We start from the raw sequence: 25,455 nt of genomic DNA, 5'->3' as shown, positions 1-25,455 counted from the left end.
ATCAACTTTCCGTCTTTTGAAACATATTTTTTACAGGCAATTCAAATGATACCGCTATAGAAAATGATTTCCCCTGTTTTTTTTAAATCTCTATCACACTCAAATTCCAGGATGAATCACCGCTAGCTATATAATGATAGAAGACCATTTTTTACATAAATCCACTATAAAAGTCTCAATAACGAAACTAAACCCAAACCAGTCTTCTTATTCCGCTGACTTTGCCCTGCCCAACAAAAAAATCTCCAAACCGAAAACGATGGCACACCCAAATTTCATTTTTTTTGTCATTCCATAAACATGTATTAACTTACGCACCACTATAAAAGTAATAGGCATGATCACCAATTATAGTTTTGTTGTCACACCCAGAATTGCAACAACAACAAAAAAATAACGAATGAGTTCCTTGATGACTTGTATATGATGGGATAACTATCAAATGGTAATAGGTGGTGAGATTTGAGTGCACAATTTCTTCTTAGACAAGAAAAATAAGGTTTTTTTTTATTTAATTAACTTTACAAAGCAAGTAGTTTTGGGTGACAGCCACATTTTGGGGATTGCAAACATTGTATGTATTTTTTTCATATTTTAACTGTTTAATTCATGATTCTTGATTTTCTGTGGCAAACAATGTAATGCAATTACCCTGAAGGACTTGTTTAGTTATGTTGTTAAAGCTTGCCAAATAACTTTAAATTAGGTGGCACAGTGAGTGGTTAGCATGCCCGCCTCACAGTTTCAAGATCAAGGGTTCAATCCCGGGTTCAGGCCTTCCTGGGTGGAGTTTGCATGTTCTATGCGTGGGTTTTGGGCATCCCCAAAACATGAATGGTGGGCAAATTGAAAACTCTAAATTGTTTACTTTAAGCGGCGCAATGGAGTAGTGGTTCATTCGCCTGACTTTGTTGCGGGCAGCCGCGAACTCAATTCCCGTTATTGGCGGTATCATTGTGAGTGTGAATGGTCATCTGTCTCTCTGTGTACTCTACAGCTGACTGGCGACCACTCTTGGGTGTACATAGTAGCCTATATGAAAGGGATTTACATCAACAAATCTCCCCTTTTATAAACCCAATCGCCACAAATTATGGATTTCCAATCCGTTTGAGTTGGAAGGGCTGTCACTGCATGATCAAGTTCCACTGCCATTGACAGCAATAGACGTCCAATAACACGAAACTGAAACTACTGTCAGATAGCCGTTAGTTCTTAAAGTGCCATGCCCCCAAAAAAACAAAACATACACACGCACGCACGCACACGCAGCGATTGTAAGACCCCGCCCCGGACCCGCCCCATGGAGAAAAGAGTGTGGGTCATGTGACAGCAGTAGTTTCCGTAGAAACGAGTGAAGACACACGTTGACTGACACTGAATTTCGCAAGTTAGGGAAGTTTTCGCTCGCTCAGTGTGTCGACGGACTTGATCTCATGTCAGTGTTGCCGAAGCCGAATCACTTTGCAGAGGACTAAAGTGGAGAAAGTTTGTTCCCAGTAGTTGTCCAGAAAGTAGACGGCCCCCACTTCAACTTAAAGGTGAGTTTGACCGGTATGTTGATCGTTTACTTACTGTCATTTTGTCTAGAATTGCAATCAATTAAGATCTATAGTTGTCGTTGCTGTCTAATTGTTTGTTTCTAGCATTGAAACTTAGAGATCGTTTTTCTAAATGAAATATTCCACTGGAAAACAATTACATCTAATTTGTTATTAGAAATGATTTTGTTCTGTAGTGTGTGTAAGAGCTAGGGAAAAACGTGCTGTTTTTTTCGCGTTTACTTATTGGAATCCGGGACCAAATGGTCGTGGTTCGAATCCCGACATGGAGATGAGCGCATTTGTCACTAGTGTGCAAAATCTTCATAATTTAAAAGAAAAATTGTCATATGAGAATAACTAAATCATCACAGGTTTGATTCTTTCCACGTGTTGTTAAAAAATGTATTAAATGAAACTTCCTTTAGGTCTTTTTGTAGTGGAATTTATAATGTCTCTGACCAGTTGTGAATTCGCACTTTCAATTAGGTACGTATTTAGGAAACATTGTTAAGTCATCTTTGAGTATAGACTTGCTTTTTCTTAAAACATTAAACTAAAACTTATGTATTTTTTATTTTTTGATATTTTTATATCAGTAGTTTTGATTGGATCTGCCAAAGTCCAATTTATTGTAAGTATCTTGGTCGTGTAATTTAAAAAAATATATATATTTTATTTTGTTGGTTATACATATGTATATAAACTTATTTATTATTTCTAATTATTAATATTATGGCTGCAAATCAATCAAAATGTAATGTACAATTGGTTACAGCAAGGTCCTGCATGTCACAGTTTCAAGTTTACCCCTCACCTTCATACCAAGGCATCAAACTGTCTTTGTAAAGGACAATGTAGTTAATTATGTCATCCTAGTGAATATGACCCCAATGGTGGATCTCTGTGTTGACTGGGCGCCATGCTGTGACAGCCGCACGCACGGCATGAGCTGACAGGTGTGCGAGTCACATCGTACGCGGCACGTCGCCCCCCGCAACCTCCAAACGAAGGCCTGTCCCTCCATCTCCTCGCTGTGTCTCTCCGCGTTTCCTGTGCTTTGTTTCAAGGCCGAGGCTTGCGTCACACATTCCTCTTGGCATATGAAGCCCTCATCCTGTTTAGAGGCCAACGAGAAAGAACCGAGGGAGGAGAGACGCTCGTGGACGAGAGGGGGGGGGGGGGGGGGGGATTACTGGAACGGGGGCAACTTCGGTCCCTTTGTCTGACTTCATAGTCCTTTGTAAGCACTGGTGGAGCCTTAAGGAAAGTTATTTATGATTATTTGGACACCAGTTTGTCTCAAGGGCCGCCACCCCCCTCCACACAAACACACACGCCCCCGATTCTCCACCCTCCTCTACGCCTCTTTCCCTGAATCAACATGCTGATGTTATCTGGTGGAACAAAATGCGCAAGAGAGCTTTCACACACACACATACAAACACACTGCTCATGCTCAAAGGGCACGTCTTGTGAAGGATAAGAGCTAAACATTAAACTAGAAGCTGTTGAATATTTGGTCATCCTCACCGAAGAGGCCGAGGAAGAGCACGTATAATACAAAAACTCATTACACAACCCCTGCGTCTCAACCGCCGGATCTTTTTCTTCCCACCTAACACACACACACCACTACCTCCACTAGTTTGTGGTTTATGGTAATTTGGTCATATTTGCTTCCTCACTTCTTCCAGTTTGACATAGTTTTGGTCAGCGGGGCTGTTTTTTGTTTTTCTTCCAGTCCCCCTCTCCTATTATTTAAGTAGGGAGGTCGAGTGTTTTTTTTTTCTTAAAGAGGGGGAGACAGGAAACCACAGGCCCCCAGCAGCAGCCCCCCTGCCCGCACCCTCCCCTTGTTCCTTCTCCTTTTCTGGCTTCCCTCTCTTCTTTACAGCCCCCGACTCATCACGTCGTGTGGAAATAATAACAGTGCAAGGGCTTCCGCTGGTCTGTGGAAAGTTTCACCTCTCTGCCGAGTACATGTCTTGAAGAGCACGCATGTCAGTTGCGGCATGTCTTTCCACGTGTAAAATTATGTGTTTCGGTTTGTCTTTGCTGAGTGATGGCCTCGTTGCGTACGCCTCTCCAGACAGTCATATATTCTGCAGGAAAGGGGCTCCGTGCTGGTGTGAGTCAGGGGTGAGGGGTTGGTAAGGGGCTCTCATAAAGGGAGATGAGCACGATTGTAGTGGAGAAAAAGTTTAAGAGTAACTGTTGAGCTCATCTGTTTGATTTTGCATGGTTTTTAAAAACATGAAAACCTTTGTTTCCTGGACAGGTGAAATTTAGGAGTCTGATAATCCGTACTTGTTGTTTAAATTGAATGTTTTTTTTTTTTAAAAAGTACCGTATTTTCACGACTATAAGGCGCACTTAAATGTCTTAAATATTCTCCATAATAGACAAGGCGCCTTATAATCCAGTGTGCTTTATATATGGAAAATAACAAAATGTGTCATTCATTGAGGGTGTGCCTTATAGTCGTGAAAATACGGTATATTGTGTACTGTGTACAGGTAGTGTATTGGTCATGTGTTTTATGTATGGAATGCAGAAGTAGAGAAAGTGGCAGACAAAACAATAATAGTGGAAAACAGCACTTGTAGTCAGCAATAGAAACATTTGTATTTACTCCAACTACTACATCCATCATGTACTGTCAAAAATATGCCAAACACGTGGTTTGTTTAGGATTTTGTGTAAAAATGTTCCATGGGAAATGGTGTCAACAGTTGGAATGAGACACCAATACACCACAACAATAGAGCCCCCTGTGTATTTGTGGCTGAGGGTAAGGAGAGTAAAAGTTACGATAAATGAACTCCGTCTGCAAGCTGGAGTGAATCAAAAAATTGAAAAATTACATTGTCAACATTGCGTTTTGAGCTTTACAAAGTATGAGAAACTGGGCAAAGAAAATCAGATATGTTTACCCTTTTAAAAGCCTTTTTTTTTTCAATCATGCTGTATTCAACTCTTCAGCCATCTGTTGGAGCTACTTACAAAACCATGTGCGAACACAACCAAAGGAAAAAAAGTGAATGTTTCTTAAGTAAGAGTTTACTTTTTTATTTGGAAAATTGATCAAATACAGAAATTGTATTAATAGGCCAGCATATCACATTCTTAGATGAGGTTAGAAGCGTCTACCTATGAGTATTTGACTCACCGAATTACATCGACTTTGATAACCGTCCAATTCATTTTGACTGTGAGTGTTAACTAATGATTAAAAGGGTGTTTCAAAGCTGTTTCCATGTTGTTTTTACGTGTTGCGACACTAAGTATTATGTTGACTACTGGTTTCACGATCATATCACAAGTACCTGTTTTTTTTCCCTTTTTTTATGGACACTTGTCTTCGTGAAGCAGCAAAAAAACCTTTTACAATTTCTTTTTTTTTTTTGTCCTATAGAGTAGACTTCTGAGTCCAAATTCTAGGTGTTAGTAGAAGTGGCCAAACACCAACAGTGCATGCTATTAGCTCACCACCTAAATGAGTCATTCAGTTGGCCACCTAATCAGTCGGTTCCAATCAGTTCCTTCCCTTCAGAGTAAAAAAGGGATGGATCGAAAGGATGGGGGTGAAAACAGGAATGAGCTCAGAGTGGAAATGAGTCCGTAAAGACCCAGAAAGACTAAAAAGAATGTGGAGAAATGTGAGTTGTGGCGTGTTTCTTGGACAAAGCTGTCGTCTGGAGGTTTGCTCTCTTTTTCTCTCTCTCTGGTGATCTCATCATCTACAGCCGTTTTGCCATTAGACCGTGCACGCGCAAGCCCCCCCTCATTTGTGTTCATGTGTGTCTGCGTGCGTACGTACGAGCATGTGTTCATGTCTGTTATAATTTAAGCCTTTAGTGATTTAATGTGTGTATTCTGTCGAGCAAGCAGAAAACGTAGTGTGTGGTTGTGTGCACTGAACAACTGTGTGTGTGTGTGTGTGTGTGTGTAAGTGTGTGGTTAAGTCAGTAGCAAAGGACTCCAAGCCACAATATTTTCCCCCCTCAGTCATGTTGTTCTTTATCATTCAAGGGGTAAGAGGGGAGAAAGAAAGCACGACACAGATAAATAGAAAGTCTAGAGGTGTTGAAGAAGATTGGGGAAGCAAAAGGACCTTCAAGTGGGATGTGTCTTTCGGGGTTGAACACACAGTAGCGCCACTGACCTAAAAGGACAATATTTGCCCAGCATGCTAGACATGCACAAACACACACATGGGGAGTGCACAGGTAGGCAACTTATTTACAAAGTAGGTGCAGCACATACTGGCACTTCAACTAAGTGTATGTGTGTGTAAGCGCTTTGTATTGCGTAATTTCCAGCAGGTCAATTTGAGCCGAAAGTCTGCTTTATTTAATGGGTGACAATCAAAGTAGGTCAGGCAAATACATTAGGTAGCCATGCACCAAATTGGGATCTTTAATAGAAGAGAAAGGGAACTATATTAGAAAAATGTGTTTAGCAATATTTTTTACTGCCATTTTTTATTTTTTTGTAGTGTTTTTTTTTTTTTTACCGGATTTACTTTTGTAAAGTAATTTCAACATAAATGCATAAAACTGAGTGGCCTTGTGTGTGGCCTCGCATGTCATCATAGATTTTTCCCATGTGTTGCATGTTCTGACAAGCAGATTAAGCCCTACAAGCATATATAAAGCAACTTTCAAAGACATCAAATATGTGGGGGGAAACGTGCGATCATGTCTTTCAGGAAAGCAATGCACTTTTTTTTTACATTTTATGACCTTTTTGGATATATTTGGAATTTTAGAAGAGCTTTGGAATTACATCACAAATTTATTTTACTCTGAGCCCATCAATGTCTTCACATTTTTTTTAACCCAAAAATACTGCATCTCAAGTTATTCTCTTGTTGTATGTGAAGCATATTATGTCTGAGCATTGTCAAAAAATAATTATAAAAGGAGGAACTGTCGACTATATTGTCTCCAAAGTCATGAAACGTCTGTTTGTCTTCTTAACGTCACCTGATTGGCAACCGCAATAGAACAACTGCTTGACCTTCAGTTGAACTGCAACACAATACAAACCCGGTTAAGAACGCAGACCCACGCACACAGGCCACACCTGACTGCTCGCTCTTTGTTTCTCCGGGACCGCGCCATGGGTGAGGCCCGTGTCGTCATGTTCACGCCCTTCCTGATCCGCCGAACCATTTCGCTCTCTCTCTTCACTCCTAACATTCGTGTCTGTTTTGGAAGGGAGTGACGGCCTATGTTCTTGCCTATTTGTTAATAATTAAAGGCTAACTCGTCCCCTGACCATGGACTTTGATCATCTCACACACACATACACCGACACACACCTTTAAGGTACATTCTCAGTACAAGTCATATTACCTAAAGGCTGTAGTCAACACATGACGCACACTTAGTCACCATCAGTCAGCAGTCATTGTGGTTAGACTTGGTGTGCGTGCATACTGGCTGCGCTTTGTTATCATGTGGTGAGATTTATTTGGGGATGCAAGTGATACCCAATACAATGAGTGCAGCTGGAGCAAATCAGGAAAGGACCTGGTGTTGATTATTGCGTAGAGTTTGTGAAAATGTTCTCACAGGAAGAGGATGTAGGCAAGGTATAAGCAGGTGAACCTGATTTGAACCACAGCTGATAAACAACAGAATTAGTAAGAAGCTCTCGTGCAGTCTCCAAATCTGATTGGATGGATTTGGTTCTCTATGAACTATAACTTGTTTATTGAGAAATTAGAACATTTTACATGTCAGTACTTGTTAGAGAGCATTAGTGCTCTTTTGTGACTTTTTAGAATTTGCATTGTTTATATCCTGTTAACAGGGATTGCTTTGGGATTTTATTGTCATCATTGGCAGCCCATGAATTAAGTACCATGTACGTAATATAACTTGAATCATTTGTGTTTTGCTTTGCAGGAGTTCGCCCATTGCAGCCATGCTGATGTATGATTACCCTCTGAAGACAGACATGGAGACGGTAAGACTCGTGTTTGTCTGTGTGTGCTGTATGTGTTTGTTTTTTATGCGTGTACGGTGAGAGTCTATGTGCTCACATCATGCCTGGACATGTTTTCCATGCCGTACTGTACAATAGCCTGTACATAGCGACCCACACGCGTTTTACGTGTCTAGACGGCCCGGTTCCCACATTCCAAGCCTTCCGGGACAAACAAGCGGTAGTCCGGTTCACATTTGCATACAATAGCCGCACACCTCGCCATACCGCCAACCAATCAACACCCTCTTCTGGGAGAAATTCCCGGGCCAACAAGCCACGCTAACATTTCTTGGCGGCCTGTAGTTGTTTGCGAGGTAGATGCTTGTTTTCGGCAATGAGCGGAAATGTTCAACTCTGCTCTTTTGTTCCCTTTCCCTTTTCCTGCATCCTCTCCTCTTCTCTTTCACAGTCATTCTACTCATCGTTGGTGAAAACCCCGGAGCCTTACAGCGTTATTTTCTCCCACCCGGCTCACCTTTACCGCCACAGCCACATGGCGGCTCTGGCCCAGTCGCACGCAGCCAGTCCGTCGCACACCCAGTTAGAGCCTGTGGATCTGTCTTTGAGCAAACGCTCCTCTTCCACCACCACCTCCTCGTCCTCCTCCCCACACTGCTCGTCCGCCTCCTCGCCGGCCTCCTCGCGCAGCACCCCGCCGTCCCCTAACAGTGGGGGCGGCCGTGTGTCACCGCGCCGCTCCCCTCAACTAACACAGCGGCACTCCCCGCCGTCCCACGCTTCGCTGTCATACCCTGCCATGGTGGCTCCTCTGATGGGCTCCGGCTCGGGGGTCATCCAGAGCTCGGGGGTCATGGTGTCTCCGGTCATGGTGCCTCTGTCTGTCCTCTACCCCTCCTCTCTGCACCTGCACCAACCCATAATGGTGAGCCCGCCTGTTACTTCGGACGATGACCCTCATCATCACCATCATCGAAGCAGAGAGCACAAGACAGGTAAGCCCCCCTGACGCTTTAACGTCAACTTGAATTCACGAGGGCCGAACCATTTTAGATATAATATTTAGATTTTTTTTTATATAAATGGATTAAAAGAACTGTATTGAAAGCTTTGAATATTCAGTTTTTTATAGATCTAAAACAATGTCTATTTTATATATTTTTACAATTATTTTTGAACTAAAAATAGAATACTGGTTAATACTATTGCTAACTCATCGGCCACAACAATTGACATCCATTTAAAATGAGACACCTGGCTGAAAAAGCTCATAATTCAATGCCATTGATGGCACTAGACGTCCTATCCGTTTTGACTGAGAAACAATGTCACATTTCATTCACATAGATTGTGTTGAACACATGCCAATAACAACAAGCATGCAGCCTACAATAGGGAATACTTACTTCCTTATCACGAGCCAATGAACAAATTATCATTTCATGAAATAACTTTAATGCTTAAGAACCGGAGGAATGCTGTTCATCTGTTTCCTTAGTTCCGGCTTTGTAAATACAGATATCCTAACAGTGACTATGTGATCAATGTAAAAAAAACTGTGCATTTTAGAGCAACTCTCTTTTTTACCTGACTGCCAGTGAGTTAAATTCTCAACATTACTCAACTTATTGAATGGAAAAACCTAACGTGGCAAAAGCCAAACCATGACGTCCCATTGAAATTGATATTATTCCTGCACAGTGCAATCCACAAAGTCATCGGAAGGCCGAGGCGATGCCCACGACTTGCTCAAGCGGATCAAAACTGAGCCTCAGCCTGAACTCATCCATGAGCACCACAGCAGCCACGACATCAAGTCATCCGTCATCAGAATACAACACGAATATGAGTAAGTTTACTGTGGAATGTAACCGAGTCACACTGATGCATTTTTTAAAGAACAATTGAGAAGCTCTAATGTAGACAAAAGTGGCGCGTTTGCTTCATGCCAGTATTTTCGAGAGAGTTCTACTTACAATTGGAGTTTTGGAAAACTCTGCCGGCGGAAAACTTCTGAATTGTGGCTTAAAACAACCAGAGAGGATATTTTGGCTGAGTAAAAGCATTTGCGATTGGAAGAGGACATGCGACATTCACTTCCCAACCTTTGATTTTCTCTCCTCTTCCCCCCTTTTGGTTACCAGGTTGTTTTTCCAGCTTTGTAAACTTTTATTTTTCTGTTTTTTCCCCATGTGGGAGCAACCCTAACCTACTTCTCTTTTCTCACCCTGACTTGACTGCACTGATTTTGTTGCATTTGAGTTCCAGAGTGATTCTTTTAATTATCAATTGGTTTCCCTTTACGGTTTTCAGCCTAATTTTTCCTTATTTTAGCTTTCGGACTAGAATTTTTCTTCCATTAGATTACACGTTAGACAATAATTTTTAAGAAAGTAGTGAAATGCTTGAGTTAGTCCAGCAATGCTCATAAACGTATTGTAAAAACAAACAAGAGTTAAAAACATTAATTCACATGCCTATCACAATGTGGCAAGGCAGCATTTATACTAAGTTTCACTTATAAGGGATTATATATAGATCTTGAGGTATTATTAAAGTTTTAATTGGTCTGTTTAATTATATAGATGGATTCAAAACAAATGCTAAGAGCACCATTCATGACACTAATAAAAACAAACCAGATTTTAAGAGTCATTGTGTGTTAAGCATGTGTTAACACCCATGAATAATTGAGCACTAGAATATTTGTACCAGTAAAAGGAAAAACAACTAACTATTTTTATGACACCATTTTTTTTTATAACTGACAAACTTTTCCACTGTGTATCTGCAGGTTAAAAACTGCGACTACTTGCAGTTCTATTTTAGTTTAATGACAGAACTTCTATTGAATTCTATTGTAAATGACAATCAACTGTTTTGTTATACATGAAGACGACGACAACAACAACAAAAAGAGGGGGCCCATTTTGATTTCATCTTCACTCCAAATTCCTTCTCTGCACTGGTTATTATTATTTTTTTTTATTTCCAGTCGTCCATGTCCTCTGGTACACGTCTCAATGCAAGGAGACGGCCTTACAAGTTTATATCAGCCATCCGAATCCCGTCGCCGCCACTCTTCCTTCCACTTCCTGTTCTCTCTTTTGTAACCAGATCCCTCCTGTTTGCTTCCTGTGTGTGTGTTCTTTTAGAGCCTGTCGTCTGCCATCTGCAAGTCCCGCATCTTCTCTGCTTCTTCTATCGCTCATCTGTTCTTATTCTGCCTTTCATCCTCCATTTATTGGACAAGTGCAGTCAGGTAGTTGTTGGCATCATTTTGAGGTCATTGGCAGCGTACCAAGTGCGGCTGTGGGTGCGACCTGGCCTGTCATCACCCCTAAACTTCTATTCCAGCATGCTTTACACCACATGTACTGTACATGAAATATATAGGTCATGTCACCTCGTTACTGGGAAACAGATTGGGTCATCGTGTATGTGTGTGGCTGTTTTTTTCTGTGTGTGTCCGCACATTCCTTAGCTGTAGACCGATGTCAAAGATTCCTATTTCAACACCTTGCACCTGCTTTAAACTGCCACTTTATCACACCTTTGTCCACACATGCACACATACACAGTGTTGATGGGGAGAGACCACTCCTTTCTTTGTAAACGATTCAAAAACGGTTGATTTCTTATCGCATGTTAGCTTTTATAGGTTAAATTAAGGTTCCACTTGAGAAGATGTTTACCTTTTTAAAAGGTTCCTGCAAACATTATATGAAAGTCCAAAAATCATGTGATTACAAATCTGGCCCAATCATATCCTTTTCTGAGGATTGGAATCATGTAAAAAAAAAAAGTTGAGTTTTTAAAATGGATGTATATTTTATTTCAAACCTTGACTTCTAACACCAACATTTTGAACTAGCCACAAAATATACATGAATAGAAAAAAAATGCGTAAAAAATCTTCTCACTGGTTGAATGTCTAACACACTCAATCAATTCTCGCCGCATTTAGGGGCAACAACCCATCAGTCATTGTCCATTCAGCCAGCCAACACCCCCTCCCCGCCGACTCTCCAGACTCATTGAAGAAAAGAAGAATCCACCGCTGCGATTTCTCCGGCTGCAACAAAGTCTACACGAAAAGTTCGCACCTCAAAGCACATCGCAGGACGCACACCGGTAAGATACTCCACTCTATTCTTTCCCCAGACAACATGTACGCCAGGGGTGCTCTCACAGAGTTAACCACATTTGCGAATATATGGCAACGAGATCCAGAATTGAGTATACATGGAGATTATTATCATTTTTATGCTATCGAGAAAGGATTTAAAAAAAAAAAATACTCTTGAAATAAGCTCAATTTGTTGTTTTTCTGTTCAGTCCGTTAATGAGTTTTTAATGTTTTTGCACCCTTACAGGTGAGAAACCATACAAGTGCATGTGGGAAGGCTGCACGTGGAAATTTGCCCGGTCTGACGAGCTCACTCGCCACTTTCGCAAGCACACGGGAGTCAAACCTTTCCAATGCCCCGATTGCGAGCGCAGCTTCTCTCGCTCAGATCACTTGGCCTTACACAAGAAGCGCCACCTTCTGGTGTGAAAGCTCAGCACAGGACAAGTCGCCAGTAAACTGGTCAACAATTGGACTGGACCACTTGGATTTTGTGGAGAGGATGGGGGGGTGGGATTAATATTGTAGCCCAATGTGTGGACTGGGGCAAGCTTTCACCTCTCTAACCCAAATATGAGCTGGTGCTGTACTGCTTTTCGTACAATGCTCCTTTTCATTCACGTTGCGTTATTATTACAATATGGCAGGTCTCTTAAGAGGGATTGCAACATCTCAGCTGGTTTGAGACGGCTTCCTCCTTGCACACACGTCCAAAAGTGATGTGCACACTTTTTTTCAAATTCCGTAATCAATCACTGCAAATCCTCCCAGTTAAAATGGATTGGACTTCTATGGCTATTGATGGTATCCAATGATTCAATCCCAGTTTTAGGTCTATGCACTCTTTGTTCTTGCTTGTAAGGCAATTCACATGTTAGTATTATTAATATATACACACATAAACAGCTGAGTCTTACAATGAATATTTTATTTGCTACCAGTACACAATTAGAACTGAATTGCTACACTAATAACACTAAAAGGCCCCAACTACATTCCAAAAAAATGCTCAAATAGCTACAGTATATGTAAAGCATTTTAGGCTTTAAAATTCCTTGGAGGCATAAAACCAAATCAAACAATATGATCTGAAATTGTCAACAAATTGTGTTTTTCACATTATATCACATTCCACATCCATACTAGAGGTGAGTTTAACTGTGCCAATTGTACATCCCAATTTGAAAGAGTGCACACCTTGTCTGCAACCAAAATTTTGAATGATGTTGGCGCTCTTGCACTTAATCAGGTCTGGCTGGCAGAGTATTTTCAATTTATTCAGAACATTGCTGTACATTGGGCATTATTGTTTCAGCGAGGACATCCGAATTGCAGGAACATATCTGTTATCACTGTTTTTGGGAAAGGGGGGTTGTGATGCAATGTAAATGGGAATTTTTATCTCGAGGCACTTTTTTACTTGGGGAAAATGTCAGCAATCCAGGCAAGACTTACTTTCAATATTTCAATGGGCCATTATATCACCAATTAAATTTCACTCCCTCTGACCTATAGCCTCCCAAGAACAAGCCAAAAAAAAAAGCATGCCGTTTGCACTTTATAGCTAAGATTCAAGAGAAAGTTCCCAAAGGCACCCAAGCAAAGATATCAACTTCAACATGCTACTCAAATGTAGCAACTGAACAGATCAGCATTTTCCAATTTTTTGCTTATAAGGGTTTTCGTGTGTCTGCAGATGTAAGCTGTAATATATATTATATTCATATATATTTTGTAATTAATTATTAGACTGAAAGGGCAATTACAGGTTTTTATTAAGCATGATTTTGATACTTATAATAACATTTATTCCACATTTCTACAAAGTTGAGGCTCTCATGGACATTCTCTATTTTTAATCTAATTTGGTAATTTAAAGGGAATATGTTAAACTGTGAACATTACAGGTATGTCTGCATTTTTGCATTTATTTTGAAACAAACTATTCATACCACTTAATAAAGTTATTGATACTATTTTCAGAATTGATTGCACTCATATACTTTGTATTACCTCAGAAATTATGAACACATTCAATTCGGAAAAATGAAACAAAAAAAATAACAAGCTCAAATGAACTACGATGGTCCACCTGCATTCATTCATTTTCTCAAACCTAGGACACCAGAACTGTGAGGCCGGGGAGCTAACCACCCAGTCCAGATTAGCCATGATTTTTTTCTACCCTGGCACATGTGAAACTCCATACTTTTAATAATAATAAAATAAATGATATAACAATAAAATAAAATAATAGTTCCCAGATTTGCAAATTTGAATGACTTTACTACCAAACGAAGATATGTGAACTATCTTGACAACTGGTACTCTTTGATAGCAGTAATTTCCTTACAACGATCGCTTGAGGGAGTAGGAGGGAATCATCTTGGTGATTGTTAGTCTTTGGTACGGACACACCACGGCCTGCCGACGTGGCGTGGCGGAAGAGGAGTCGCCGGCTGGTACCAAGAGGGTGAGTTACACTCTCACCTTCCACACATGCAAAAACAACACTAAAGTTGACTGCGTCCCGCAATTCACGCGACAAACTCGCTCCAATCAAACTGTTTAAACTGTTAAAGGTGTTTTTTTATCAAAATATAAATTTTAGCCTGGACGTCACTTTTGCAGGAAGTGCGTGTAACGGTGTTGTCAGTGTCCTTAAAGACACTGATTATGAATGGATTTCATGATTGGCAGATCTGGCTTTTACTTTATTTTCAAACATTTGCAGGGATGTTTTGTTTTGTATAACTGATAATGCATGCGACTTTTTGTACGTATCATCTTTTCCCCTTCGGTATTGTGTGTCTGTTAGGCACGCTGATTGAAGCTCAAGGCTGTAAAAATATTTATATTTATCTTATCATAGTTTGTACAAACAGGGAGAGCAAACAAATTTGAAAGACCGAAGTTCTGCGAGTACTTACAGCAGGTAACCAGCAGGCGCCAGTGTGGTACAACAACACATAGACAGAGCAGTTCACTCGCATTAAACTTCAAACCTTTATGGAGACAAATATGAAGGTCATATGGAAAGTTTGGAGTAGTAGTATAAAGTCCAACTGCTGTGATTTTTTTCCAACATGAACCCCCCAGGTGTACGCACAAGCCACTACCAGCTGTAATGCAACACTCAAATGCCAGATTTCTAGGTTTCATCTTTGTCATCAGGTTCACGTCATTGTCACTGTGAAAGCACTTCTCAACTAAAAGTATTTGCCATGTTTAGGATTTGATAGAGGGCATGGGCTCTTCACTCTTACTCTCCATTTTATAGATCACCATGTCCCAGTCTGACCCCTCTGACGGAGAGACCCTCCCTCCACCAGGAAAACCACCTCAACCTGACCTTAACAGTGGAAACGATGTCCCTGAAGCCCCCACAGCCGCAGCAGCCTCCTATGAAGTTCAGCAGCCTCAGGAGACCTCTGAGAGTCCCCTCCAAACCCCCGAAGAAGCGTCCGATGACCCCGGCGAGGTCCTGACGACTGAGAGTCCAGAGACTGAATGTCAACTGACAAAATGTGACCAATCAGTGAACTTAGATGGTGCCGAGGAGGAGAAAGATAACATGGTTGGTCAGCAAAACCCAAATTTTAGAGATGCAACACTCTTAATGTTTGTCTTTTTTGTCTGCAGACCTCAAGTCAGGTTAATGAGCAAGTTTGGGGAGGTTGGGGTTCATGGGGCAAATCCATTTTGAGCAGTGCTACTTCAACAGTGGGTAAGTGTCACCCTTGATATCCTTGTTCACTCTTCCTTTGCCAATTTTCCTGCTCTCCTCTTTTTGCAAAAGGTCACAGTTTGACATCCGTCAAAGCGAAGGCAGGAGAAGCTCTGCGTCTCCACAAGACTTCTGTTGGGGAGGAGGCCAAGGAGGAAGATGTGGATATGTTAGAGGAAAAGCAAACTGGGGAAGAAGAGAATGTCCAGCCCTCAAGCTTTGAAGAGGGCAGCTCTCCTGAGGCCACTACCTCCAACAGGGGCGTCTTCTCAGCTATCTCCAACGCTATGCACAATACGGTGAGGAAACATTGACACTAGGAGTGTGGATTGCTTCATATCTAGCAATACAATTCAGATGATGTTTCACAGCTCACCATTCGATGCAATTAATCTGGATCCTAAACTTTAATTGTTTAAAAAAAAAAAAGGCACAGCGGCTGATTGCTGTCCACTAGTGGACGTTAGCGGAATTACATTCACCTATTGTTTATCACCGTTTAAAAAAATCATTTCAGATGTATTTTTAATCGTGCAACGTAATATCACAACATATCTCAGAAAGTACTTTTTAATTAGTCACGCTGGGATTTTCAGGGTAAATCTGTGCTCAGTGGCGGTCTCGATGCTTTGGAGTTCATCGGAAAGAAGACCATGATCGTTCTAGCTGAGAGCGACCCGGGTTTTAAAAAGACCAAGACGCTGATGCAGAAGACTGCCTCGCTGAGTCAGGTACCCCAAAACCTTCCATCACGCTAAAATTCACAGGAATTGCATACATCCTGTCAAGGCGTTCATCCACATTTGTCTTTGTTGCGTTTTTTTTTTTTTAGATGTTGAAGGAAGCCAAGGAGAAGGAGCGAGCACGGCTGAGTAACCAACCCATTAGCGCACCAACAGCTCATTACGGGATTCTTTTCGATGACTACCAAGGCTTGTCCCACCTTGAGGCTCTAGAGATCTTGTCCAATGAGAGCGAGACCAAGGTCAGCCAATAGTTTGAAGGGGTCTGTTGATTGGAAAAATAATGGCGAATGGGTTTCACAGGTCCAAGCATTCCTCGCCTCCCTTGAGGAAGAAGAGCAGGAGGAAGTAAAAAAGGAGTTGATTTTCATCAAGGGAGTCTTCATCAAGCCTGAAGAAGAAGAAAAGGAAGAGGAGACTAAAGATGAAGAGCAGACTAAGGGTAAATTACTGGTTGGCCTTTTTCCCAATGGAGGTAGTCTTAATATATTTTTTAATTGTAGCATTTTTAGTGTTGTTTTGTGAAAAGTTACTCCATCTTTGCTCATTGGCTGGCAATGACAGTGATAGACCTCCAATCTTTTTGCACTGATAAGTCATCATCATCCTCAATGGCAGCCAATGAGTCGATGTGAATCCTTTTTAAATGATAAAACATAACATATTTTAAATGAATCACAATAATAGAATAGAAATGTGTTCATTCATTTTCAAGCAATTTGCAACCAATTGAAACATCTTTGAAAACATACTATATATATTTACAGTGGCCCCCAAATATGTTTAAATGAAGCTGTCTAAATTAGTGTGTTTGTATTCTTGTAGATTGCCATGAAGTTGATGAAGAATTTATGAGTGTTCTCACTGAGTTGCTCTTTGAGCTTCATATTGCTGCTACACCAGATAAACTCAACAAGGTAAAAGATGCACGTAAAGTTTGGTAGAGATTATCGGATACCCCAAGAATAATGAACATATAGTCTGATTTGATCACCATTTCCATGACCATCATGCCAAATGTGAATGCATAAGGATAATTAATCAATTTTTGGGCATGTTACATAAATATGAAATGGATTCGAAACTGAACCCTTGAATTTGTCGTAAAATGTCAACTTTTGAACAGCTGTCAACTCCACTGGCTGCTGTCATAGAAAGTGTTAAGTTGCAATTCAGTATGTCATTTTCAATATTGTGATTTGCTCTTAAATGAGACCAGCATAAATCCAGCATGTGATAACAAGATCAAGATAAGTTGTTGCACGTTATGCGGAATGACGGCTAATTATGCATCTCCAGGCTCAGATGAACGCCCACGATTGGGTGAGCAAAGTGGAGCGGCCTGTAGGCAGAGAGACGCAGGAGCAGCCGGGAGAAGAGAAAGAGGCGGAGGAGGAAGATGTAGCAGCGAAGGTGGAAGCAGATGCAGAGACAAAAAGCGAGGACGGCCTCCAGTCTGTGGAGGTTAGCCGTCCTCAATATGGCTGAGCATAAACATCCACTTAAGTTCTCACTCAATCTGCCTTTTTTTTTTCCACAGTCCGTCTACTTGTCGTCAGTGGGCAGTCTGGCCGAAGTGACGGCCCGGAGTATTGAGCAGCTTCACAAAGTGGCAGAACTCATCCTCCACGGCCAAGAGCAGGAACAGGAGAAGGCAGCAAGAGATCAGGCACATGTCCTCACCAGGTATGCTGGTATGCGTGAGTATATTGGCGCCCATTCCTTCTCAAACTTTCGCTTGCCTCGCAGGTTAACATGCGCCATGTGTAAGGAGGTGGAGTTTTTGGCCAGAAAGTTCTCAGATACGCTGCTAATTGTTGGGGTGAGTGTGGGCCAGTGGAAAAGGGATGATGTGCTCCAAGGAGATAATGGTAATGAATGAGGGAATTGACTAACACTCTGTTGTTACTCAGTGGGAGAAGAAAGCTGAGGAGCTCGGTCCGCTGGTTGACAGTGTGTTGCTAGAGGTGAGAGCTGTATCTTTGTTTTTGTTTTTTTACACCACTTAGAATTAATAACTGAACTCTTTTTGGACATTGTATGATGCAAAATAGCTGTGATGTTCCAAAAAGTCTTGTGATCTATTGTTCTCAGGGCTCCAACAGCACCAACTACATTCAAAACGCATTTCAACTTCTGCTACCGGTTCTGCAGATCTCCCACATCGAAAGCCAACGCTCCAAAACCCCCGCAGAACCGCCAGCACACGTGCAGCAATAACACACCCGCACATACCCACTCTATTTTATGTACATAAACGTGAAAGAAATTCCGGCTGCAGCATCAGAAGATGTTTATTTATCTTTATAATACAAAACTAATGTTGACGTACTAAACATCTGGCAGTCAGCCTGTCTTTCAGTAAGTAACCCACATGTTGTTTTAACATGGATATGCCCAGCCCAGGTAACTGAATATAGATTTATAATTATCCCCAACATGTCAGCATAACCAAAATGTGTTTGTGTTTACATTAATATAAGAATACGCTAAGCACTCTTTGCACTCCGCTGCATTGACGGACACAAGAGAATAATTTTACTCTTAAAAATGCCAGTGTTCATGATGATTGTATTTTGTGTGTTTAAAATTACTTGACATTTAAAACAAACTTATATTACCTTAGATTAGCTGTATCTCTCCAGTATTCTACCTACAAGAATTCAATGCAAAAATGTACCTTTACGCTAAATGCCATTATGGGATGTCAAGTTTGATAGAACCAAAGATTTATTCAAAACATTTTTATTGAAATGCCCAATGTTGATTTTTTTTTAAACTATCTTCTGTGGCTTCAGTATTTAAAGAGCTAGAACACATCTCTATGTGACAAGATTTACAAGTATAGACATTTATGAATATTGATAGATGGAATTTTTTTGAGGTGTCTGATAATGTCATGTTTTTATTTTGTGGTGAAACTAAGGTTGCATTCTGTCCATCAGCTCAGCTCCTCTTTTGAGGGAAAGAAACCATTGGACGATGATGAAGATTAACTGAAAGATTTGAGGGTAAATATTTCAATTGAGCACATCTTTGGGTTTCCTGTCACACCTGGTTTAATCTACAGTCTAATCTTTACTTAAAGTGGGGTTCACCATATCACCTAAATGTGTATTTTCTACTAAGCTTCACACCTGGGTTCATTATTTCTTCACTGGTAACATTAGAGTAGTCCACATGTCCATCTGGTACAATTTCAGGATCATCTGGAAATAATAGAATTGATGATTAAAGATTATTACAATTGTTATTATCATTTAAGATGACCTGTTTATGTGTTATAATCTCTTACCAATGACTTCAACCTCTTCAATTGAAGGCAGTCCTGTGATGGAAAAAGAATATTATTTACAGTTCATTATGATTTTGTAAATAGGAATTTCTTTTTGACTGACCTGACCATGTCAGGCCATTTCTCCCTGCCTCTCTATGGCTTTGTGTTTTTTGACCTTTAATTTGATGCCTGTTTACACCATGACCATGGGGAAGCACTTTCTCTGAAGAACACAGGTACAGGTAAAATTTTATTATATTTAACACTTTGGATTATTTGACATTTTGGAGTGGTTATATAAACATGTGAGTCTTACTGCAGGTTCCACTTCGTTTCATTTGTCTGATTAAAGCCAAGGTCAAACTCAACAATGCCACAGACAAAAGAACCAGCCAAAGAATTCTTAACATTCCACTCCACTCATCTGCGAGAGACAGCTGTTGGGGTGAGTCATTTTCACTATTGTATTCAGCCAATGGCAAAAGGTTCATGACTGTTTATGTTAGTCATAAATTCCCCATACAAACCTTGCGTCTGTCCAAGCTCCTTCTTTTCTGCAGCGTTAGAAATTGTGTGATTCCATAGTCTCACCAGACACACAATGTAATTGGATGTCTCTGAAGTGAGGGGGGCTTGGTGACAGCAATAAATTACCACGCTTTGACCCCCATCATCTGTCTCGTCCTCAAGTGGGTGAAGCTGTAGGGAGCTGCTATTAGTGTGGCCATATAAAGTAAGCTTCAGGGTGTCAGCATCTCCGTGTTGGAGCTTCATCAATATCTCAATGTCAATCTTTGCTTCTGGAAATGTGGAGGGAAAAAATCTTATTGATAATTTGATTTTAGCTGGCGACTGAACCCTTTATATTACATGCATGTTAGAATCATTTTGATAGGTAGCAAAAAAATGAAGAGTTCTAAATCAGACTCCTTTCAGATTTTGACCTAAATTACCTATAATTTCTTTGAAAATAATTGTATCCCCTGATCAGTATTTGCCTTTTACATAGGAACCATTTAAGTTCTCCCTCTCAACATGCCCAACTGAGCCCCCAACGTGTTTGGGATAGGCTAGAATTGTGCACTAATACGATCCTGTAGTACGAATCTGGGCAATATATCCATGTTCTGACAGCAATTTAGACTTTCACTTTTGGAGTTTGAGTAATTGAGAAAGGTCATTTCAATTTAGTAAATAATCAGTATTAAGACCTTGAAGCCATGTTTAAGGACTAGGAGAAGTATAAAGGTTGACTGGTACCTGAACAAGAGTTGTTACCATGTAATTCCGGCACACTCCCTTGTGTTTCACACATGTAAATCCGTGTACCAGGGTCCTCAATCCACATCTTGTCTTGCCTTAGGCTACTGTTGGCAATTCTCTCGCCACAAGCCTTTCGCAGGGAGTCATATGACGTCTTTCTTCCCATCTCCATATCTGCACTCCAATTCTCTCTGTCCTTCACTCGCTGGTCCCATTTGCAGGGCAAGCAGAATATGTTCAATTTTGACGCTGATAAAAATAAGTAAGAAATGGTGACTGAACTACTACACCCACAGAAGGCTTATAGAAATTCACTCAAATAAATCATTTTGGGGAAAAAACGTATTAAGGCAAACATGATGAATGTAGGCCCATATTTGTATTATTAAGAAATTGGCTTAAATATCTTAACTGAACCACGTGATGTGTTACAAATGGTAGACCAGGCTTCTACTGCCATTCTACATGTCTCAACATTGAACAATCAAAAAGGGCATACCATTGTCTTCATTTTTATGCCGGCCGTCACTTAAACATTTTGAAATACTAAATAATATAGTATATATATAGTATAGTAAGCCCCTAAAAAGCGTTAAGACACACAATCCCTCACCTGGATACAAAGTGAACCAATCTGGAAGGCAAATGATGAAAATGAAGATCATGAGAAGGAGAGGTTTAGTCACAATTGTCCTTGTCATGTTTATCCTTATGAAAAGGGCACAAACGTCTAATCTTCCTCCCTTTTTACTTTGAATTTCAAATTTGCACGCAGCCTTCTTGGACCATCTTTTGACTGCAAGCCAAGCCTTCAAAGAAAAAGCTCACAGTTGAAGATGAGGAAGTGCGCAATGGGGCCCTCGGCGCTCAGCGTGCGAGCAGCACAATGCTTCACTTCCGCTCATGCTTCCTGTCGTGTTCACCCAGTAGAGGCTGACGACGGATGGATCTATTGGTGCAATGTGAGTCGACATGTTATGTGGGTAAGTGTGTGTGTCTGAGAGGTTGTCATATGCAGTGCAAGGCATACATTTGATACAAATAATGCTATGACTTTGAGGACCTATCTAAAGATATAGAGCAAGGGTGTCAGACTCGGGTTGGTTCGTTTTTTTAATGGATTAATTGGACTGGATTAAAATCCTGGAATATTCCGTTTTTTATAGATCTAAAACAATGTTTATTTTAGCGTTTTTTTAATATATTTATAGATTTTACAAAATGATTTTTGAACTAAAAACAGAAAAAAATGATTAAAAATTACAATTATTGATTCAAAATGAGGGGAATCAATCAAATAAATATAGATCTTTGGTCTTAATTTTAATCTAATCCTAAAACAGAAAGTCAGCACTCATGATTTACTTTCCCGGGCCGCACAAAATGATGCAGCGGGCCAGATTTGGCCCCCGGGTCGCCACTTTGACACATGTGATATATAGGGTTATCAGTCAGATATCAATCAGTTTTGTTGTTGTCAGAAACAATCATCAACACTTTGTTCCAAAAATGACCAACAAAGACTAAAAACAACAACAACAAAAAACAGGACTTAATTTCTCTTGACTTGGCTTGATTTGTCTTGGCCGTGGAGTATTGATTTATACAGTCAGATGTCTCAGAATCACTGACTTATCCTGCCAGTCCCCCGACACACACATCACAAATGCAGTGTTAGGCACAGCTGCCAGGTGAAGTCTTATCTCAGCTTCACAGTTGACAGCCTATTAAACATTTTTAAGATGCCACAATTTTGACAGGGAGAAAAATGCTTACAACTATTGGTTGTGCACTTTGTCATTCGCATCGCACCATCAAATTTAAGATGAAGGTTGCATCAAAATCTTAGGGTGCCAAAATTAAGTGGGCAAAATACCACATATCCCGTTTTTTTATTTTTTGCTAAAGGCTTATCCAAAAACAGCTTGCTCAGACAAAATATAATGTACCGATTTGAGGAAGAAAGGAACGAAAATAGGTAAATATTAGGAAGCTAAACCATTTTTTTCCAAGGAGGAAAATAGAGCTTTGTGATTAAGTGCTGTGTGAGCAGTGAGGCATTGCCTCAGGCTTTATAAATTATGTGCAAAGTACAAATCATCGACTTCCGCATGGAGATGTGCTTTTCAAAGGTGACAAAGGTTGTTCTCCTAGCCTAATTTTAATCTTACTATCTTTACTTGTGCAAGAAGACAGCTATGCATCTTTTCAATATTCCGCATGATGCTGTTTTTTTGTCCGTTTTTCAAGGTCGCGTCTTTGCTGATAAGTTTCTCAGCAGTGTCCCTTTTTGTATCCCTCTCGGGCTCTCCACTCTGACGTCTGCAACCTTTCCTAGTGTGAAAATGCCACGTCAATAAAATCTTTTTATATCAGGGAAAATCAATGGGCTTCCAAGTGCACTTCACTTGAAACAAGCCTCTGTGCGAAAATACTGCCTTTACTCTGTAAATTTAGAGTACTACAAAAATCCCCACGTTTTTCAAGGTACCTCAAAATATCGAGTTGTTTTTTTTTTTATTTATTTATTTTTTTATGACTCAACATAAAACATGTACATGAACACGTACACTTAAAAGGGCTTTATTGGTCTCAATTTGCACCATAACATTTTACGGGCCTTTTGGGGAAAAGACATGCTTGTAAAATTAGATCATTAACACAATCAAAACACAAATCTAGAAACTCTAAAACCAAAATACGTAAACTAAACAGTTATAAAACAACTATAGAAAAGCAACAAACCTCTACACAATTACTCCTGTTTATTGACCAATCTCTAATATAATAAATAAGATACAATATTGTTTTTCCGCTTTACCCAAGCAGTGAATTATAGATGCTGATTCTGTATATCATGGCTCTTTCTTGGTAGTCTGAAGCATTTTAATGACAATAATCAGCCATTGTTTCCATCAGAAAAGACGTGTATGTGATATTAGCAGAGCTTTTTAACAACTACTGTAAAATTCTGTTTATAGGAGCACATAACAATTTCTATGTCTCATAATGCCTAACTGGGTTATCTCAACCTCATCAGCGAGACTGAAATGTGCCTTCTCGCGAGTGCAAAAGGGAGAAAAAAAAGATCAAACGCATTTTTTATTTTATTTTGGGATATTGTAATACATGTTCTTGCTCGGTAACAAAGACGTCGTGTTGGTAGGTTTATGATAGGGGAACAAGCAAGTTTATTGTTCATTGGATTCCATTAACACTCACATTTGTTTATTGAATTCATTCATTCTTTCACTCTGCCATAAACAAGGTTAAAAGCTCAAATCTCCCAGGCTAGACAGCCCATGTCCTTGAAACGACCCCCTTTGGTAATTATCTCACATAGTGCCGATTAATGCTGAGTCACTATCTCTTACTAAAAGCTAATAATATACACATTTGTATTCGCCTCATGTTTCCACTGCCTGTTTCTCTTATCCCACATTTAGCTGCAAACTGCCTTTTGGTGATTGGAGGCCAGATTACCCATTTTACACCTCATGTCATGATAGCTGAGCCCAGTGATTTTTATTTTTTATTATAAGTGCAGTAAAAGAAAGCACCCGTGTCATTTGCATTCACTTTTGAGGTTCTCAGAACATTCCATAGGATAATATGACTTGACGATAATGTTGTCTTTAAATGGGTCCTGATTTTAAACATTTTAGCTTGCTATTCCGCCGTCTTTATGGCAATAATAAAATTGCAGCTTATTTTATAGATGATATACCGCAAATAAACTTTATTCTTTCTGTATTTTCCGCACTATAAGGCGCAACCAAAAACACTTTCATTTTCTCAAAAGCCTGCAGTGCGCCTGAAAATGGAATGCACCTTATAAATGGATCAATATAGGGTAATTATACTATGGAATTCCTTTTGGCACAGCTCCATGTAGTTGATGCGTAACACAACTCCTAATCTCTACTACTGTTAATAATACTACAGCTCCATTCTAGTCACCAAATTGGGACTTATATTTGTATTTTTTACCAACAGTCCAGATGACAAATATTAGAATTAAGACAATATGCCCTGAGTGTATTTCATTAGTCCAATTTAATTTCATCCTCTACTTGTATCCATATTTCAACATGACATTTTTGCTCACTTTCAAAATTCCTCTAGTTTATGGATCACTTTGGCAGGCGGGAAGGTGACTTTCCTCAGTCCAAATCATAAACGAGCTTGTGGATGAAATAAAATGCTGTCCACACATTAAAATCTGGGGATAATGTAGATATTTTTTACCCCGAGATAAGAAAGAAAAGCGATTGAAGTTTTATATAGTACAACTGAATCTATACATACCAAAAGAATAGCACTAACTACAACAAGGAAATGTGTGACAAGCACCACGAAACAAGAAATGGAATCGTGCCCATGACATCGAAAAATCTTGGCTGCTGAGTATAATAAGATAAATATATTCATCACTGTGCTGTAGATTGTCCATATAGTATTAAAAGCATGGTTCACTGTCTCCACCTTTGACCTTCGACAGGAAACATTTTAGAGACTTTACACCAGCTTTTGACCTCGAATAATTGATCACAGGATCGAGGAACTGTCACCAGCGGGGGCTATCCCTTTTTCATTTCCATGGGAGCGATGGGCTGTCTGAGATTGGTTTACTGCTTCAGGGCAGATTAAATTATTAAATCCCACAATTTATTTGGCTACGAATCCTGCCTCTCTGATGTTCCGTCTTTTGCTCATCTTCTTCCAATCCTTTTTTCCCCCTATTTGCCAAGAGTGGGAACAGTTAAAGAGGGCACTACGAGGAGGGGGGGGATACTTTAAAATGACACAGATACTGT

General features: G+C 40.1%; 3 protein-coding genes across 4 annotated transcripts; 2 read left to right on the top strand and 1 right to left on the bottom strand.

The window, feature by feature from the left end:
* The first annotated feature begins 1,325 nt into the window (after positions 1 to 1,325).
* Positions 1,326 to 12,743, top strand: klf3 (Kruppel like factor 3 (basic)). 2 transcript variants are annotated; one of them, XR_013326715.1, is made up of 7 exons: positions 1,326 to 1,541; positions 7,460 to 7,520; positions 7,951 to 8,494; positions 9,201 to 9,348; positions 10,655 to 10,761; positions 11,467 to 11,633; positions 11,876 to 12,025. XR_013326715.1 is itself a non-coding variant. In XM_077719478.1 (6 exons), the coding sequence occupies exons 2-6, from the start codon at positions 7,479 to 7,481 to the stop codon at positions 12,055 to 12,057; spliced, it is 1,083 nt and encodes a 360-aa protein (XP_077575604.1). In that variant the 5' UTR covers positions 1,327 to 1,541; positions 7,460 to 7,478; the 3' UTR covers positions 12,058 to 12,743. The 2 variants fall into 2 exon arrangements, 1 of the variants encoding a protein (XP_077575604.1); XM_077719478.1 differs by lacking the exon at positions 10,655 to 10,761 and having other exon boundaries at positions 1,327 to 1,541; positions 11,876 to 12,743.
* Positions 12,744 to 13,984: 1,241 nt separating this feature from the next.
* Positions 13,985 to 19,362, top strand: fam114a1 (family with sequence similarity 114 member A1). Its single transcript, XM_077718461.1, has 13 exons — positions 13,985 to 14,101; positions 14,909 to 15,205; positions 15,271 to 15,355; positions 15,428 to 15,654; positions 15,952 to 16,086; positions 16,188 to 16,340; positions 16,402 to 16,540; positions 16,924 to 17,015; positions 17,398 to 17,562; positions 17,639 to 17,784; positions 17,848 to 17,920; positions 18,012 to 18,065; positions 18,193 to 19,362. The coding sequence occupies exons 2-13, from the start codon at positions 14,915 to 14,917 to the stop codon at positions 18,316 to 18,318; spliced, it is 1,686 nt and encodes a 561-aa protein (XP_077574587.1). The 5' UTR covers positions 13,985 to 14,101; positions 14,909 to 14,914; the 3' UTR covers positions 18,319 to 19,362.
* On the bottom strand, positions 18,726 to 21,556 carry LOC144197750 (uncharacterized). The gene is made up of 8 exons (XM_077718346.1): positions 21,252 to 21,556; positions 20,636 to 20,887; positions 19,903 to 20,175; positions 19,692 to 19,799; positions 19,497 to 19,598; positions 19,394 to 19,426; positions 19,236 to 19,307; positions 18,726 to 18,751 (listed from the first exon to the last, which is right to left on the bottom strand). Exons 1-8 carry the CDS (start codon positions 21,337 to 21,339, stop codon positions 18,726 to 18,728), a joined length of 954 nt encoding a protein of 317 aa, XP_077574472.1. The 5' UTR covers positions 21,340 to 21,556.
* Between the last annotated feature and the right edge of the window lie 3,899 nt (positions 21,557 to 25,455).

Source organism: Stigmatopora nigra, chromosome 6, assembly GCF_051989575.1.
Source record: "Stigmatopora nigra isolate UIUO_SnigA chromosome 6, RoL_Snig_1.1, whole genome shotgun sequence".
In the NCBI taxonomy this organism is placed as follows: Eukaryota; Metazoa; Chordata; class Actinopteri; order Syngnathiformes; family Syngnathidae; genus Stigmatopora; species Stigmatopora nigra.
This window is presented reverse-complemented; position numbering and strand designations above follow the sequence as displayed.